The 15,877-nt window shown below is 39.3% G+C and overlaps 1 protein-coding gene across 1 annotated transcript in view; it reads left to right on the top strand.

Moving 5' to 3' along the window:
• Positions 1 to 3,033: 3,033 nt before the first annotated feature.
• The window catches only part of LOC116503995 (inter-alpha-trypsin inhibitor heavy chain H3-like), a 28,266-nt gene continuing 15,422 nt past the window's right edge, over positions 3,034 to 15,877 (top strand). Inside the window, exons 1-10 of the mRNA XM_032210804.1 lie at positions 3,034 to 3,202; positions 5,375 to 5,395; positions 6,470 to 6,636; positions 8,028 to 8,132; positions 8,877 to 9,039; positions 9,303 to 9,413; positions 11,304 to 11,429; positions 11,517 to 11,633; positions 13,528 to 13,696; positions 15,607 to 15,732. Coding sequence (XP_032066695.1) covers positions 3,110 to 3,202; positions 5,375 to 5,395; positions 6,470 to 6,636; positions 8,028 to 8,132; positions 8,877 to 9,039; positions 9,303 to 9,413; positions 11,304 to 11,429; positions 11,517 to 11,633; positions 13,528 to 13,696; positions 15,607 to 15,732 — 1,198 coding nt within the window. The 5' untranslated portion in view covers positions 3,034 to 3,109. The remainder of the gene's footprint in view (positions 3,203 to 5,374; positions 5,396 to 6,469; positions 6,637 to 8,027; positions 8,133 to 8,876; positions 9,040 to 9,302; positions 9,414 to 11,303; positions 11,430 to 11,516; positions 11,634 to 13,527; positions 13,697 to 15,606; positions 15,733 to 15,877) is intronic.

Below are 15,877 nucleotides of genomic sequence, written 5' to 3'. Positions count from 1 at the left end.
CAGAAGCCTCTGGAGCTGGGAGAGGCAGTTTTTGCTGTCCAAGAGGCTTGAGGAAAGCATCCAGAGCCTGGGGAAGGCAAAACACCACAACCACCACCGCCATGGTGTAGGAGGCTGACTAGGCCAGTAATAGTATTCTATTTTCTTCACTACCCGTTCGGTAGCGGGAGCGTGCACACATGTGGAGAAGGTCCGTGATGACGTCTGAGTGAGAGGGTGGAGCCTCACACTGCCGCCACTACCAGTTCACCTGAATCAGTGCGAACCAGTACAATACAATCTCTGGACATGCCCACCATGGCCACACCCACCCAGCAACTGGGCAGAGAACCCATTGCTGAAATTTTTGAAGCCCACCCCTGACTCAATGGACACAAAACTCTGAAAACTTGGACATCTAATTTTGTTTTTATCTCCCTTTAGTGGCCAAGAGATGATTTTTACTTTAAAAATAATAGAAAGGAAATTAAAGTCTATTGTAGAAATTGATTTTAATAATAAGATTTACTATTTTACCTATTATTTTATTTATCTTTATATATCTTTACAATATATTTTCAAGGTCCAATTTCACTATATTCTCATGTCTTTCTAATCTATGTCTCCAATATATTTATTTTTTTGATGACTTCTGCATTTATGTTGTCTTACCATACATATGTATCTGTGTGTATATGCGCGTGTCTGTCTGTCTCTCTCTGTGTGTATATATATTTACATATTTTTCAACAAGCTCAATCTGATTGTTGTCATTTGTTTAGTTTCTGTTTTCTATTTCTCTTCTTTTAAAATAGTTTTCCAATGCTAAAAGATAATAAAAACTGAAATCAGAAGAAATAGAAAGCAATAAATGCAACCTCCTCTATCCATTAATGAATCTGAAGAGCATTGCCATTTCTGTACAAATGTTAACAGAACGTCCATAAAGGGTTTCCAGAATTTTCTAAAAATGTTCCATATTTTCACTCTGATCAAACAAGCCAACTTTAAATTTTCTTTCTTTTATGTCTAACAATCTTAGCTTTAGTTCATCAAGTTCTGTCATAGGATCGAATCTCTCTGGGAACTTCTTTCTCCCATCTTAATTTGAAAAAAAATACATTTACTGGTATACCGATGATCATTATCAGATTGATTGTAAGATTCCCTTACATTTCTTCAAAAATCCTTTGAAATGTCTCAAGGGTCAAACCTTTATTTGTCATTTTGCAGATTTCACTTTTGTTTTTTTCTGCTTGGAACTTTAGTCCCACCTAGTGGCCCATTTCTACATTCATGAAGTTTCAGGTTTCATTGTTTAGTTTCCAATTTGAGCCAATTACTGTCTTTCCTGATAGACTAATCAATCTGTATTCTGATAGAAATATTGTTTTGTATACTCTTTTTACCCCTAAAAAATCTTAGCAATAGTCTTAACATTTCAAGTTTTCCCTGGTCTTTCAATTGTTTTAAAACATTCTTAAATTAAATTCCTATTCAGATTTTTAGGATGTATTTTATATTTTTTCTAAGTTGTTCTAAGTTCTAAGCTGCTAATTAACTTTTCTTCTATTTTGGGATAGTTTTACTCTTTCAAACTTGTTGTTTAAAGGACCTTTTTAAACTGTCAAATAATTATGTGGGTAGTCCTCAGGTTATGACAGCAATTGGACTGGAATTTCCATAGCTAGACAATGAGATCATAAAGCAAAACATTATGCGACCGCATCACTTAGCAATGACAATCCATGCAGTTCTTGTTGCAGTAATTAAATGATGATTGTGAGTCATTAAGCAAGCACCTCCTCACAACCTCTTGTTCGCTTTCAACAATGAAAGTCAGTGGGGAAGCTCGTAAGAAGTTGCAAGTCCCAGGTGATCAGCTGGCAAGTCAAGTGGCTGCTGCTGGGTGGGAGCGGGAATGAGGGAGTATGTGGTTGGCCAGTGCAGTGGGGCTTGGGGGGCTACTTCCACGTGGAAGAGAGAGTGTGAATGGCAGGGGGGAACAGTACCAGTGTTGCAGATTAGTTTGAAGGAGAACAGAAGGGGCCAGAGCCTGTCCAAAATCGGACAAGAGGTGGAACAGATTCATTGGTCTGGCTTACATTGTTGTTTGTAAACATTAATTTATGGCTTGGGATCAGAGGGTTGCTCCCAGTTTGGCCCGGATTGGACAAACTAGTAGTAGCATTGGTGTGAGGCTCTGCCCACTCACCCAGATGCTTCTGCACATACGCAGAAGCATTGCAGAAGCTCATGCATGAGAGAACAGGTAGTAAGAAAATTAAAAACCTACCACTGCTTGGGATGTTATTGAATCCTGCAACTGTGGCTTATTCAAAAACCACAGCTTATTCAATGACTAAATCCATTCTCAAAGGCAATCATTCAAACTGTTTTGTTAGAAAACAGTTTATAACAACGCCAGAAATAATGATCATAGATAGGAATGTAAGTGAGCACAAGACAGAAATACTTTGTAGGTGGAGAATTGTGTTAGTCTAAGGTGGCAAAACATTAGAAAATGTCTGGTATCATCTTTTCTAACAAGCCAACTTTATTAAAGGATATACATTTCCTTTCTAATGTTAATTGAAAGGGTACAAGAAAATGGAAGCACTATGCCTGGGAAATCTCAGAAATATTTCAACAAACTTACTAGCAATTCCCCCCACCCTTTCTACTTAATCTATTGCTTTGTCCTACATGAAGGCAGAAGCCCAATTTTCCAAAACTCTGTCTGAGTCTTAAATCTGCCATTCAGCAAGCTATTTGGAGCTTTCTTGGGAATAAACAATTTTGGAGTAGCTTTCATAGCAGCTGGCTTCCTGTAGCAGCCGGAATTATTTTGAGAAAGGGTGGGAGAGAAGGAAAGCAACTTAATCTGGGTTTTGTTTCAAGAGCAAATGGGTGAGTATTTTAGGCAGGTTAGATCCTGCCTTTTCCCCGCATGATCAATCCTTGACCCTGTTGGGTAATTGTAACCTATTTCTAAGATTTTGTAATTGATTTGCAGACCAACAAATATTTGGTTTTCTGTCTGAGCTTCTGATTTATATTTTACCAAAGTCGTTGCGAGAGTGACTGCCTAATCTTGTGCATTCCTCCTAATGTGCTCTAGTCTTTGATCATGGGGAGACAACTGCTATTTTATATTCTTCTGGCAACAATTCCTGTGGTTGGATCCTATGATTTTTTAATAAATAATATCAGGAACATCAAGGTAAGTGCAGAGAAAAGCAGATATGTATTTATTCACTCATTTATTTGTTTATTAGATTTACATCCCACCAGCATCAAATTGCTCTCAGTGACTTATTGATATTAAAACCACATGAGTTATGCATGCATTGTTTTGATGTTGAATTGCTAGCAAAAGTCTCTAGTGGCACCTTTTTCCAGTTTTAAGTGTATATTTTTATTCCTTCTGACACACAAATATGAAAAAAATCAAGATATGATCCTAAAATAATAACGGTTGGAAAAGACCTTGGAGGTCTTGTAGTCTCACTCCACCCTGTACCATTTCAGACAAATGGTTGTCCAATCTCTTCTTAAAAACATCCAGTGTTGGAGCACCGACAACTTCTGGAGGCAAGTCAGTCCAATGATTAATTGTTCTAACTATCAGGAAATTTCTCCCTAGTTCTAGACTGCTTCTCTCTTTGAATGGTTTCCATTCCATTCCAATAGCATATTCTTATCCAAATGAAGACGGTTTGAGTTATGGTTTGGGCTCTGAGGCTTTCTTTGCATTCCATCTGAGCTTACTGAATATATGATGGAGAAGTAGGCAGTAGAAGCCATGCTATACTAATTGCCTCATTCGTGACATTCCTTCTGTTGGTCTCACTTGCTTATTTAGATCTATTATGTATTTAATGCTCCCTTATTTTCCTGGATTCTGGAAAGTGAAAAATCTGGTGCTGTAAATTACTGTTTTTGAAATTGCAGTATTAGAAATCCAATTCTTTCCTGTTTCCAAAGTTTGTCCTAAACACAGTTAATGCTACAGCTTCCAATGTACTGTACTGCATAATAATACCCTATTTTGGTATTACACACACACAGACACACACACAGACACACACACAGAAACACACACACACACACGATGTAACAAAACTGATCTATGTATAAAAAACAATCCTATGTGATCTTAGGTTATACTAGTTTCTTTTTATATATAGTTTTATTGAACTGCACTTCTGTACTGGATTCCATGGCACTTAGCATCGCAGTGCCATTATTCATGAGTGATCAATCTCTACATGCCTATCAGTAACAAAAAAAAGTGAGGAAACTGCTAATTTATTAATGAAACAAATAGAATGGCAAATGGTGTTTTTTTCATATTCTGGAGTGCAGAAATCCTAATTTATAGGTAAAGAGTTTAGCTGCCATTATTCCCATATCTATTGAGCCATGGTGGTAAAGTGGTTAGAATGCAATACTACAGACTACTTCTGCTGACCGCCTGTTGCCAGCGTTCGGCAGTTCAAATCTCACCAGGCTCAAGGTTGACTCAGCCTTCCATCCTTCCAAGGTCACTAAAATGGTGACCCAGATTGTTGGGGGCAATATGCTGACTCTGTAAATCACTTAGAGAAGGCTGTAAAAGCACTGTGAAGCGGCATATAAATCTAAGTGTAATTGCTATCTTTCAGTTTGAACAGATTAGAGTTTCTTAGAGGGAAGTTACATAATGCCATGAAATCATATCATATGAATTATATGTTGAGGATATAGAATTATATGTTGGGAACCAAACTACACTTCTTTAACTCATAATTTTATCTTTATAGATGATTAAAAAAAAGCAGAAGGGACAGGGGGTGGAAGACATTGGGGCAGATACAGGTCTTGAACTTTATATCTGTGGGCTGGAGTCACCCCACTCCTGTTATGGCCCCACTCCTAATATTTGTAGTGAAAGAAACATATCTATAAGGGCTTTTATCCAGAGGAATTAGAAAGGAAAGGCAATTAGAATTGGGACTTAGTGAAAGCAGAATGATAAAAAACCCTTCTCTCCTACACAATGATACTGATCTGGCTCACCCCTCTGTCCTATAGCATGTCAATGCCCAAATTCAGACTGCTTTTTGTATTGCCAGAAGTCCAAATGTTCCAGGGCATTGAACCTCATTCCTCTGCCAATATCTTAAGGGCAATCTGCAGCTAGAACAATGGGGTATGTGTAGCAGTGGGGTTTTCTCTATTATCCCTCCTCATGACTGCATGGAAGCAATGGAGCGGCCTCAGAAAGAATTAACATAACATAAATGTATTAGTCATTAAATTTGATTGACAATGAATAATAATCATAGTAGTAATATATTTACAAATAAATAATAAATAATAATAATATTTTTATTACCTTTTTCCATTACAGAAGAGAAATGTTGCAGATACTGTGAGTATTTTCCTTATTTATGAGTCTTGTGCTGGAAAACCTTTCACCCTATTGCACTGATTTTGAGTTGAACTGCAGTGTTCATATATATGCTCTGTGTTGGGTTGCCTTTGTATTCAGTCCAGACATTGCAGATACTGAAAGCTGCTGCATGTTTAAAAGCTGCGGACATTGGAAAAATGGCTTCCAGTTTCACCTTGCAAGGCTGTTAGAGTTTTGTTTCATGCGTTAGGTGAAAAATTTATGCATAAGCTGGAACTGGCTCCAAGCTCCGTATCAAAAGATTCTACATGATTTCCTTTCATTAAGGTTGTATATACGGTAAGAACTATCCACCATAAAAATCAGTCTGCTGCATATTCAAAGATCAGATTGTAATACCTTGATATTGAGTTGCTCTTACTAGTACTGTGTTTTCCCAAAAATACGACCTACCCTGAAAAGAAGCTCCAGTCAGGTTTTTATGCATGCACCTAATATAAGCCCTACCCAAAAATAAGCCCTAGGGAAGGGGGTGGGCATGGCCAGCATAGGAAGCAGCAAGTGCATGCGGGTCGATGGTGTCTGGCAGCAGCCATAGCCCATCAGATCCCCTGCCTTCTGCTCCATGTCTTCTGCTCTGCGCAACCCCACAGTGTGCTGATCAAGGCACTGATGGGTTACAGATGCTGCCAGATACTGTTGGTCCTCATGCACTTTCCAGCTGTTGTGTGTGCACCAGGGGTGGTTTGTCCAGCCAGGCTGATCACCCTGAAATCACATTTCCCTGAAAATAAGCCCTAGTGCTTATTTTGGGGCCCAAAAGAAAATAAGTCGGGGAAACATGGTATATGCATTTATGCATCTACAGTATTTATATATATTAATCAAATATTATGTTTGTTGTGATAAAATGGAAAGTTAGTCTTTTTTGAATGTGAGTAAATATTGAGAAATTCGATACATACCTATTGTTTTTTCTACTTCTCATTGTGCCATTAAAACTTGAACTTCTGTTTAAATTATACAAATCTTCCCAATTTGAAACTAGTTAATGTCTTTCACTAACTCATCAAGTAAATGCTCATTTTCCAGAATACAGATGGCATCGATATCCATAGCATGAACATTAATTCCCATATTACCTCTCGATTTGCTCACAATGTCATCACCAGTCGAGCCATCAACCTTGGCAATGCATCTAAGGAAGCCTTCTTTGATGTGGACCTCCCAAAGACAGCATTCATCACAAACTTCACCATGTATGTAAATCTATTTTCCCAAGCAACTGAGTTATGAACAGACATTCAGTTTGACCTTCACGGAGTTATTGCCCTAGGTGAAAACATATTTGGCCCTATAGTAGAAATTAAGAGGAAGGGTGCACCTTTATTTTCCAACTTTCAAATATTTGAACTAGCTCAGTTTTGGAAATAAATAGTCTCAATTCGCAAAGAGCCTACTCTGCCTGCCTGCCTATCAAATCTATATGCCAGCCATCTCACTGTAGAAATGATTCTGGGCAGTATACAGTAAAATAGACCTTAACCCCTCCCAAAAATCTACACAAAAATACATAGTGTTAAAAAGAGGAAAAGATAATTTTATGCATCCCCATCAAATGGAATGGGTTTTGTTTATTCCTAGGGTTCTGACTGATTACATGTCTAGTAGTAACTGCATTATTCTTCCATACTGTTGTAGAATAGGGAAGATTAATCTGCGGCCTCCAGATTATTTCACTTCAATTCCCAGTAGCCCAAGTCCACACAGTCCAGTGAGCTGTAGTTTAACTTTTGGGGGTTGGCGACAAACTTCCCAGCCATCTAAGAGACACTCCCTTGGAATAACAAATTCACTATTTAAAAATAAAAATATAATCATATTTTTATTCTATTTGGCTAAAGAGGGTATCAAAAAATGTTTTAAATAAGCCATTGTCTAACTGGTTTCTTTTCTTGATTTTGTGGTTAAAAAAAAAGGCCAACTGCTGTTTCTTTCTGGGTGCTGTCTAAAAATGCCAGTGGTTGACCATGGTCTAAGGCAGGGGTGTCAAACTTGACTTCATTGAAGGCCTCATTGGCGTTGTATTCAATCTTGGGGATCCGGGGTGGGCATGGCCAGCTCAATATGACTCATCAAGGTTCCGTTTTTGGCTGCGATGGCTTCCTGCAGCCCTCTGCCAGCAACAGAGTCTGGGTAGGGCTACAAGAGGACATCACAGCTGAAATCAGAGCCTGGGAGTGCCGCGTGTGGCCTCCTGATCTCCATTTTTGCTGGCAGAGACACCATAGGCTTGTCCTTCGCTCTTTTCACAGCAGCTCTGTGGGCCAGCTCTAAGCACCCTGTGGGCCAGATCTGGCCAGAGAGCCTTGAGTTTGACACCCCTGGTCTAAGGTATTTGTAGAGGGCATACCTGAGCACCAACCTAAGGGCTTCTCTTTTTCAGGATATCAATCAATTTGATAATATCGATTTTCTTCATAATTGTCCTGCATTTAATTGCAATTGTCTAATCCTTAAGACAATTATGACAGAAATGTTTTTCATTTGAACTAGCTCAGGAATACAGGGATATGTAAAGAAATTTGATGAGTTGAAAAGAGAAAGACCAAAAATATTTTTATGCATAGAATATTTTTTTCTTTCCTAGGACAATTAATGGTGTGGTGTATCCAGGAACTATAAAGGAAAAAGAAGCTGCTCAAAAACAGTATCAACAAGCAGTTTCAAGAGGACAGACAGCTGGTCTAGTAAAGTGAGTTTTTTTTAAAAAAAATTCTGGTAATTTATTTCAGGATGACAAAAAAGAGAGGGAAATGTATGGATTTGTACACACAGAACCCAGTAACTTGGAGGAAGAGTTGACTTTTGTGCAGTTATTTCAGCAAATTGCTAGTGGGCAAGAATAGGTATATTCAATACTACTTCTAAGTTCAGACTGTGCATTCAATGGAGCCAACATACACAAGAACTATACTGCATACCAGCATCAAAAAATACCATTTTGGATGAGAAAGGATGAGAAAGTTTACAACTATTTGCATTTTTACAGGGAGGAGAATTTATTAGGTGTTTTTTTCTTTTCTTTTCTTTTCAGCATCCAGCCAGGGTGGATTTTTTTTCTATATTTAATATTTTGATGGTTACTTTGACTTTTTACTTCTTTGTACACATTTTTCTTTTTCTTTTTCTTTCTTTCTTTCTTTCTTTCTTTATTTATTTCTTTCTTTCTTTCTTGTTATTGTTGGATGTATGTTTTATCTGGTTTTTTTTTCTGTGTCGTATTTTATTCCCATTGATAAAACATAATAAATAAATATTAAAATAAATATCATTTTGGAGCGTATGTAGGAACTCCATTTCTCACAAATTGACATTTTTGTTTAATTTCACTGATGTTTAACTATTTGAAACATTCCTTTAAATAAAAATACTCTAAAATGCATTTTATTTTAATGCAATAGCATGTATGCTCAATTGAAAAACTGGGCCTTTCTAGGGCTTCGGGGAGGAAGACAGAAAAATTCACAGTTTCAGTAAATATTGCGGCATCCAGTGAAGTGGTTTTTGAGTTGGCCTTTGAGGAGCTGCTGAAGCGAAGATTTGGCCATTATGAGATGTTCATAAAAGTCAACCCAAAACAACTTGTCAAGAACTTTGAGGTAATGTACTTCTGAAATTACACATTCATGGTGTTAAGTTTTTCCAGAATGGATTTAAATGAGTGTTAGTACACATTTTATCATTGTCATAACTATGCATTTATGCTACTTAAGATGATAGTAAGAACAGATAGTAACTGTTTTTCTCAAGACTCAAAGGAAGATTTAGAAACTAGATTTAGTATGGGGTCCTCTTTGGGGGCTTCTTCCTGAATTTGTCAGTGAATTTGTCAGTGACAGCATGATTCAAATTAACATTTCAGATTGAGGTCAACATCTTTGAACCCCAGGGCATCAGTTATCTGGAAGCTGAAGGTTCATTCATCACCAATGACTTGTTACCAGTTTTACAGAAGTCGTTTTCAGGAAAAAAGGTATACTAGACAGCAATCTTAAGACCAAAATGAGTTTATTTTTTAATAACAAAATATGATGTTTCAACATTGGTTTATTTTATTACTTAAAGGATTACCACCGCTGCTCATCTGATGTGTAACAACTCTGTATGACTCACAAAACTAAATAATAAAACTAACCACCAAAAAGCCAAAATGAATCCCAGCATCCTGATTAATGCTTCCTAACCCATTAAAAGACATAGGGTTCCATCCTCACTTCATCTCAGTTCTTGGAGAAAGAGCCAGCTCTTTTCTGGTTTTTGGAAAGCTTTGAAAAACAAGGGGGAACTGCCAGATTTTATCAGGAAGGCGGTTCCCCACAGCAGGAGCTACAATAGAAAAAGGGTGCTTTCTAGGACCCGCTAGGAAGTTAAGGGAATATAGTAAGGAAATAATATATTCATTGGACATGAGAAGCCAATAATTAATTTGGAAATACAAAGTAGTCCCACAGTTCCTAAACTATGTGCCACAGTGCCTGTGAACTCTCAATGATGCTGTGGGATTGTTTTACTACTTAATAATCTTGCAGTAGAGTAAACCTGACAAGGAAACCAAATCCATGTGTTACTTTTACTGTAAAGCTTTAGTAAATGTGCTAGTCTGAATACACTTCCCCACTCCTTACCTTTATTTTAGCATGAATTAAGGAGGACTTGTCTGAAATGGTTAATCATGTTACCTTCTTGACCGGGGCACAAGCCCCTTTTATCTGACTGTTGCTTTAGTAGTGCTATGGTTCAGTTCAGTTCAGTTCAGTTGTGTTTATTTATAGGCCGCCCTTTTCCCTGAGGGGACTCAGGGCGGCTAACAACTCATATAGGAGGGGAAGACGTACAATAACCAAAAAAACCACAATGTATAATAAAAACAAGCAACATTCACTCAACATTCGGGTGGGGGCAGATTGTGCTCTTTACCCCCAGGCCTGGCGGGATAGCCAGATCTTGACAGCTGTGCGGAAGGTCTGAAGGGTGGTGAGGGTACGAATCCCCATGGGGAGATCGTTCCAGAGGGTCGGAGCTGCTACTGAAAAGGCTCTCCTCCGCGTAGTTGCCAGCCAGCACTGGCTGGCAGATGGCACTCGGAGGAGGCCTAATCTGTGAGATCTTATGGGTCGAGAGGAGGTGATTGGCAGGAGGCGGTCTCCCAAGTACGCAGATCCACTACCATGAAGGGCTTTGTAGGTAGTAAGAAGCACCTTGAAGCGCACACGGAGATCAACAGGTAGCCAGTGCACTTTGGGAACCTCCAAGGTGCTGTGAAACAATTACTGAGACACTTAAGGACACCTTGAAGAGAGAAGATTTGGGAACCTTTGAACTAGACAGTTATCTGAAGGAATAGCATAGGGTTTGGTTGCATGCCTTGAAGGTTTATATTGTTTCATATTCAAGATGTTAATTTTTCTGTGAAGCAGGTATCTATATTTATAGATTCTCACTGAACCTAGATTGCCTATGCAATCTGTTTGTTAAACTTATGTTTGTGCATTTATGGGGGTGCATGTGTATCAGTGGTGGGTTCCGGATCCCGCTGCAACTGGTACGGTGCAATGGGGCCTGGCATCCACCACATGAATGCATGCAGTGCGTGCACACACATGTGCAGTGCGCACATGCATCCTTATCTCTTGTGACCTCTTCGTGAGCCTCTGTGATGCTCCAGCTGCTCAGTGGAGCGTTGCACAGGGGCGATGCGCTCCGTGCGCGGAAGCGCAGAAGAGGTCAAATACAGGTAAGGAGCTCAGGCAGATGGGTGGGCCCTCCAGAGCACCATACCAGAACAGTAGCCAATGCTCTGGGCAGGCATTGGTAAGCCCGTACCAGGGCATATCGCCTGCAACCCACCACATTGTGTTTTCAGGGCCAAATTTATTTCAAGCCAACTCTGGATCAACAACGGACCTGTGTAGACTGTCTAACAACACTACTGAATGGAGATTTTATCGTGAAGTATGATGTGAACAGAGAAGCTACAGGTAACCTACAGGTAAGCAGAACTTAATTAAATGGGTGTGCAAATTGCATCTTATAGAAATTTCACTTCATATAACTTTTGCCTTCTTATTACTTTCAGATCGTCAATGGATACTTTGTACACTTTTTTGCACCAAAAAATATTTTACATTTGCCTAAGAATATTGTTTTTATCATTGATGTCAGCATCTCCATGAGGGGACGTAAACTAGAACAGGTAACTCCATATTCTAAAGTCAGTTTCAAGGACAACTAATGCTTCAATTAGCAGAAAGTTTCTCTCAGTTTGCCTTGCTACTTTTCTTTGCTAGAACTCTTGCATCCCAATTATGATGGTCAGGACCATGTGATTTAATACTGGTCCCTTTTCAGCATGCATAGCACAACGAGCAAAAGGAGGACTTCAATCACACAGCACTGCCCTTATCTCACCATTTTTATCCTCCTCCAACAACTCACATCAAACGTCACGATTGAAGGGAAAAGGCAAGGGCTAAGCAGCAGTCAGACTGCTGTTGAGACAGACTATAGTCCGACTGCATTTTAACATGGAACTCTTGTTTGCCTCTTATGCCAGCTGAAGATCTCCTATATGGAAGTTCTCAATCAGTGGTGGGATTCAAAAAAAAATTCAAATAGTTTTTATTAAACATTTTAATCTTTAAAAACAGGAAAAAAAAACAACTAAAGAGTCTCTCTCCACCCTTATGCAGAGAAAGCTGGCCTTTACTGACATATTTGCCTTTTTTTGAAAGTTGGGAATCCCTTACTGGCTTTTAAAATGTTTTCACCCATAATAATATGAAGTCATTAATGTTCCTTTGGCTAGAACTTTCATAAACCCTGTGCCTGCAGCAGAATTAAAGAGATGCAGTTTGATATATATCAGGTCTGTTAGGAAGCGCTTCAAGAGAGGTTATGAGTGGCTACTTCAGAAAAAGCACCAAGGACAGCCAAAGGGGAAGGCTCAGGGGCAATCTGGTATTCCAAAATGGTTTGAGACTAAGCCCCATCAGCATGGTCAATAGCAAGAAACCATGGGATGGGTAATCCAGAATATTTCTGCAGAACCAAACTGCCTAATCTTGCCAGTGACGTGCGGTCAGCTTTATGGCTGGTGAGGTACTTTTTAGACTTGTGGACTTCAACTCCCAGAATTCCACAGCCAGGCATGCTCAGTTCCGATTTAAAGCAACAGCATTTTCCCCCTTGCAAAATAAGTTTTCCCATTTTTTTCTTCTCCCTCCCCCTCCTTCCTCCCTCTCTCCCTCCCTCCCCCCTCTCTCAAACAGACACACGCACACAGAGAAATTGGATCCCTCTCTCACTCACACACTCACACACTCACTCTCAAACAAACACAAACACAGAAGTTGGATTGGATATATTTTCCAAAGGCTTGAAAGCAGCTCCTCTGCCATACCCCCCCTTCCCCTGCTGCCTTCCGATCCGGAACCTTTGATTGCAGGTGAATCACATTGTAATCAGTGAAGCTGGGCTTATGTACTTTTATCCAGGGGTGTGTGTGTGTGTGTGTGTGTGTGTGCTTTTTTGAAAAGGCAATGTGGTTCTGCAAGAGCTCTGAGTCAGAGTGAGCTAGTTGCTCCCAGAGAACTCTAAAAAGCCTCTAACAATGCCCTCTACAGGAGGCGAGAGAACACATGCCTCCTTTGCATATGAATTTTTTTGCTTGTTAACCCTCGCTTAACTCTTAAAAGGCAAAAAATTGCTTATGTATAGGAGGCCCCTATTTCTCTGGCCTCCTCCTATAGTTAACACTAAGCACTGTTCCAAGTCACTGTGAATCTGGTAGCAACTACCTTGGCTTTAATTATTTTTAAAAAAATCTTTAAAATTCTTTCCTTTTCCTCATGACTGGTGAGGCCATGCCTCCCCTGTCTCTAGTGACTGTACGTCCCTGAATCTTGCTATGAATCCAGCTATAAACTGTATCCTGGTATATTCAGCTTTTCCATAGTCAATTGTACCTCTGTCTATAACCATACTGAGTTCCTATATGAATGAAAATAATTGCAAGAAGTAACCAAGTTGAACTTCTATATCTGTATTAAGGTTCTTGCTTTAACCATGGTTCTAATGTTTAATTTTAGACAAGAGAAGCACTGCTAAAAATATTAGAAGATATAAAAGAAGAGGACTACATAAATTTTGTACTGTTCGGGAGTGACGTACACAAATGGAAAGACACCTTAATCAAAGCCACTCCCGAGAACTTGGCAGAAGCAAGACGTTATGTTCAGCAGATTGATATAGCTGGATGTATGTTTCGTAGGGAAATGGGCTGTGTTTGTTTAATTGTAGTAACTAACAGCATTTGCAGTTTCTTTACTGCACAGTAGCATGTAAATTATAAACATTAACATTCCAGCAAGGGAAGAAAACAGTGGGAGGACCAATTGTCAGGGGATAGAATAATGTTGACCTGTCTTTCATTATTTATTTATTTTTATGCATCTGTATCCTGAGTATCATTCAAAAAAGTAGATGTCTAACAACAATCACCCCCTCTTTATTGTGAATAATCCAATTGATGTTATCTAAAACAGTGTGGACTTCAACTCTCACAGTTCCCAAGCCAGCAGGGAGTTGAAGACCACACATCTTAAAGTTGTTAAGTTGAGAATCATTAATATAAAAACTTGATAAGATTCACTGTGGGAAGAAATGCAAGGTCTTTTAAAAAAAACCTGCCTAAGGTTATAAAATGAACAAATGGAGACACAAACAATGCTGAATATTTTACAGCAGGGGTGTCAAACTCGATTTCATTGAGGGCCGCATCAGGGTTTTGTTTGACCTAGAGAGGGGGGTGAGGGGTGGCCAGGGGGAATGGCCAACTCGATGTTACTCATTGAGGTTCTGTTTTCGGCTGCAGAAGCCTCCTGCAGCCCTCTGCCAGCAAAAATGGAGCTCCCCTTTGCCTTTGATGGCAGAGGGCTGTAGGAGGCCATCGTGGCTGAAAATGGACCTCGGCAGGGCTGGGCATGGCCCTCCAGAGTTCCGTTTTTACTGGCAGAGGCACCACGGGCTGGTCCTTCACTGTTTCAAGGGTGGCCCTGTGGCCAAATCTAAGTGCCTTGCGTTTGACAGTCCTGTTTTACACAATCACCTATAATTTTATGATTGAGAGTCTGCATGGCAAAAGATTTTGCCTCATAATAGATGCTGAAGGAAAAGGCTCTGTTGCAATAGCATCCATAGGCCAACTGGTGACATCCACAATGTCATGCCACGAGCTGGCTCCCTTTTAGTTTTTTTGTGTCACATATAAAAAGAGGGAGTCTTGCGTCAGTGCATTGCTGATTTTGTTACACTGATTCTCCTTGTCTGCCCTACCACTCCCAGCTCCCTGGCCCATTAGTCTCATTCATTTTCCAATTCCTCCTGACATAAATGCACATATCTTTAATGTATTTCTGTGTGTGACTGTATAGCAAAGTCTTACATGAAATCAGACAGTTGTCCCTTGGAGTGGAGTATAGGTTTGACTAGATGAGTTAATAGTTCTCCAGGGTTTCACAGACATCTTTTGAACTATCACAGTCTGAGATTCTAACCAAAGAGTAAATAAAAAATACCAAGGAGATACTCTACTGCAGGATTTTGTAAGATGTAATACTGCATGAGCTCAACCATAGCTTTGACATGCCCTCATTCCTTAGATATAAACAGTTTGGAGAAAAGAAATACAATTTTAAAGAATGGATATGGCACAAAGAGAAAGGAAAGAGCAATGATTTTTATTATGGGAGCCCAGTTGCTGGTAGAACGCTACAATATTCTTTTTCATTATATAAACATGTAAATACAAGTGCAAATGTGTGGAGATACAGTAATACAGAATATGGAATAACAGAATTAGAAGGGACTTTGGAGGTATTCTAGTCCAATCTTCTGTTCAAGCAGAAAATCCTATACCATTCCAGACAAATGACTGTCCAATCTCCAGTGATGGAGTACCTTCAATGTCTAGAGACGAGTCATTCCCCTGATTAATTGTTCTCACTGTCAGGAAATTCCAATTCTATGTTGGATCTCTCCTTGATAAGTTTCCATCCGTTAGGTCCTGTTCTGCCTTGAGGTGCTTTGGAGATAAGTTGACCCCCATCCCCACCCCTCTGTGTCAGACTTTTAGGTATCTGTTTTCAACTTGTGCACTTTTGTTCCAGGGACAAATCTTAATGGTGGCTTAATGGCTGGTATTGAACAGCTGAATGAGGCTCACAAAAATGGTTATTTGCCTGAAAGAAGTGCTTCCTTAATTATTATGTTAACAGACGGCAGACCCACTAAAGGTAATTTTCTTGGCAGGCAAGCGTGGCATAATACTATGGAAGTAGCGTTGGGTTTCATAGTTTAGCCTTACATAAATTAATCTCTGCATCTGATATATATATATATATATATATATATATATATATATATATATATATATATATA

The sequence above is a fragment of the Thamnophis elegans genome, chromosome 2 (assembly GCF_009769535.1).
Source record: "Thamnophis elegans isolate rThaEle1 chromosome 2, rThaEle1.pri, whole genome shotgun sequence".
NCBI classification, from domain to species: domain Eukaryota; kingdom Metazoa; phylum Chordata; class Lepidosauria; order Squamata; family Colubridae; genus Thamnophis; species Thamnophis elegans.
This window is presented reverse-complemented; position numbering and strand designations above follow the sequence as displayed.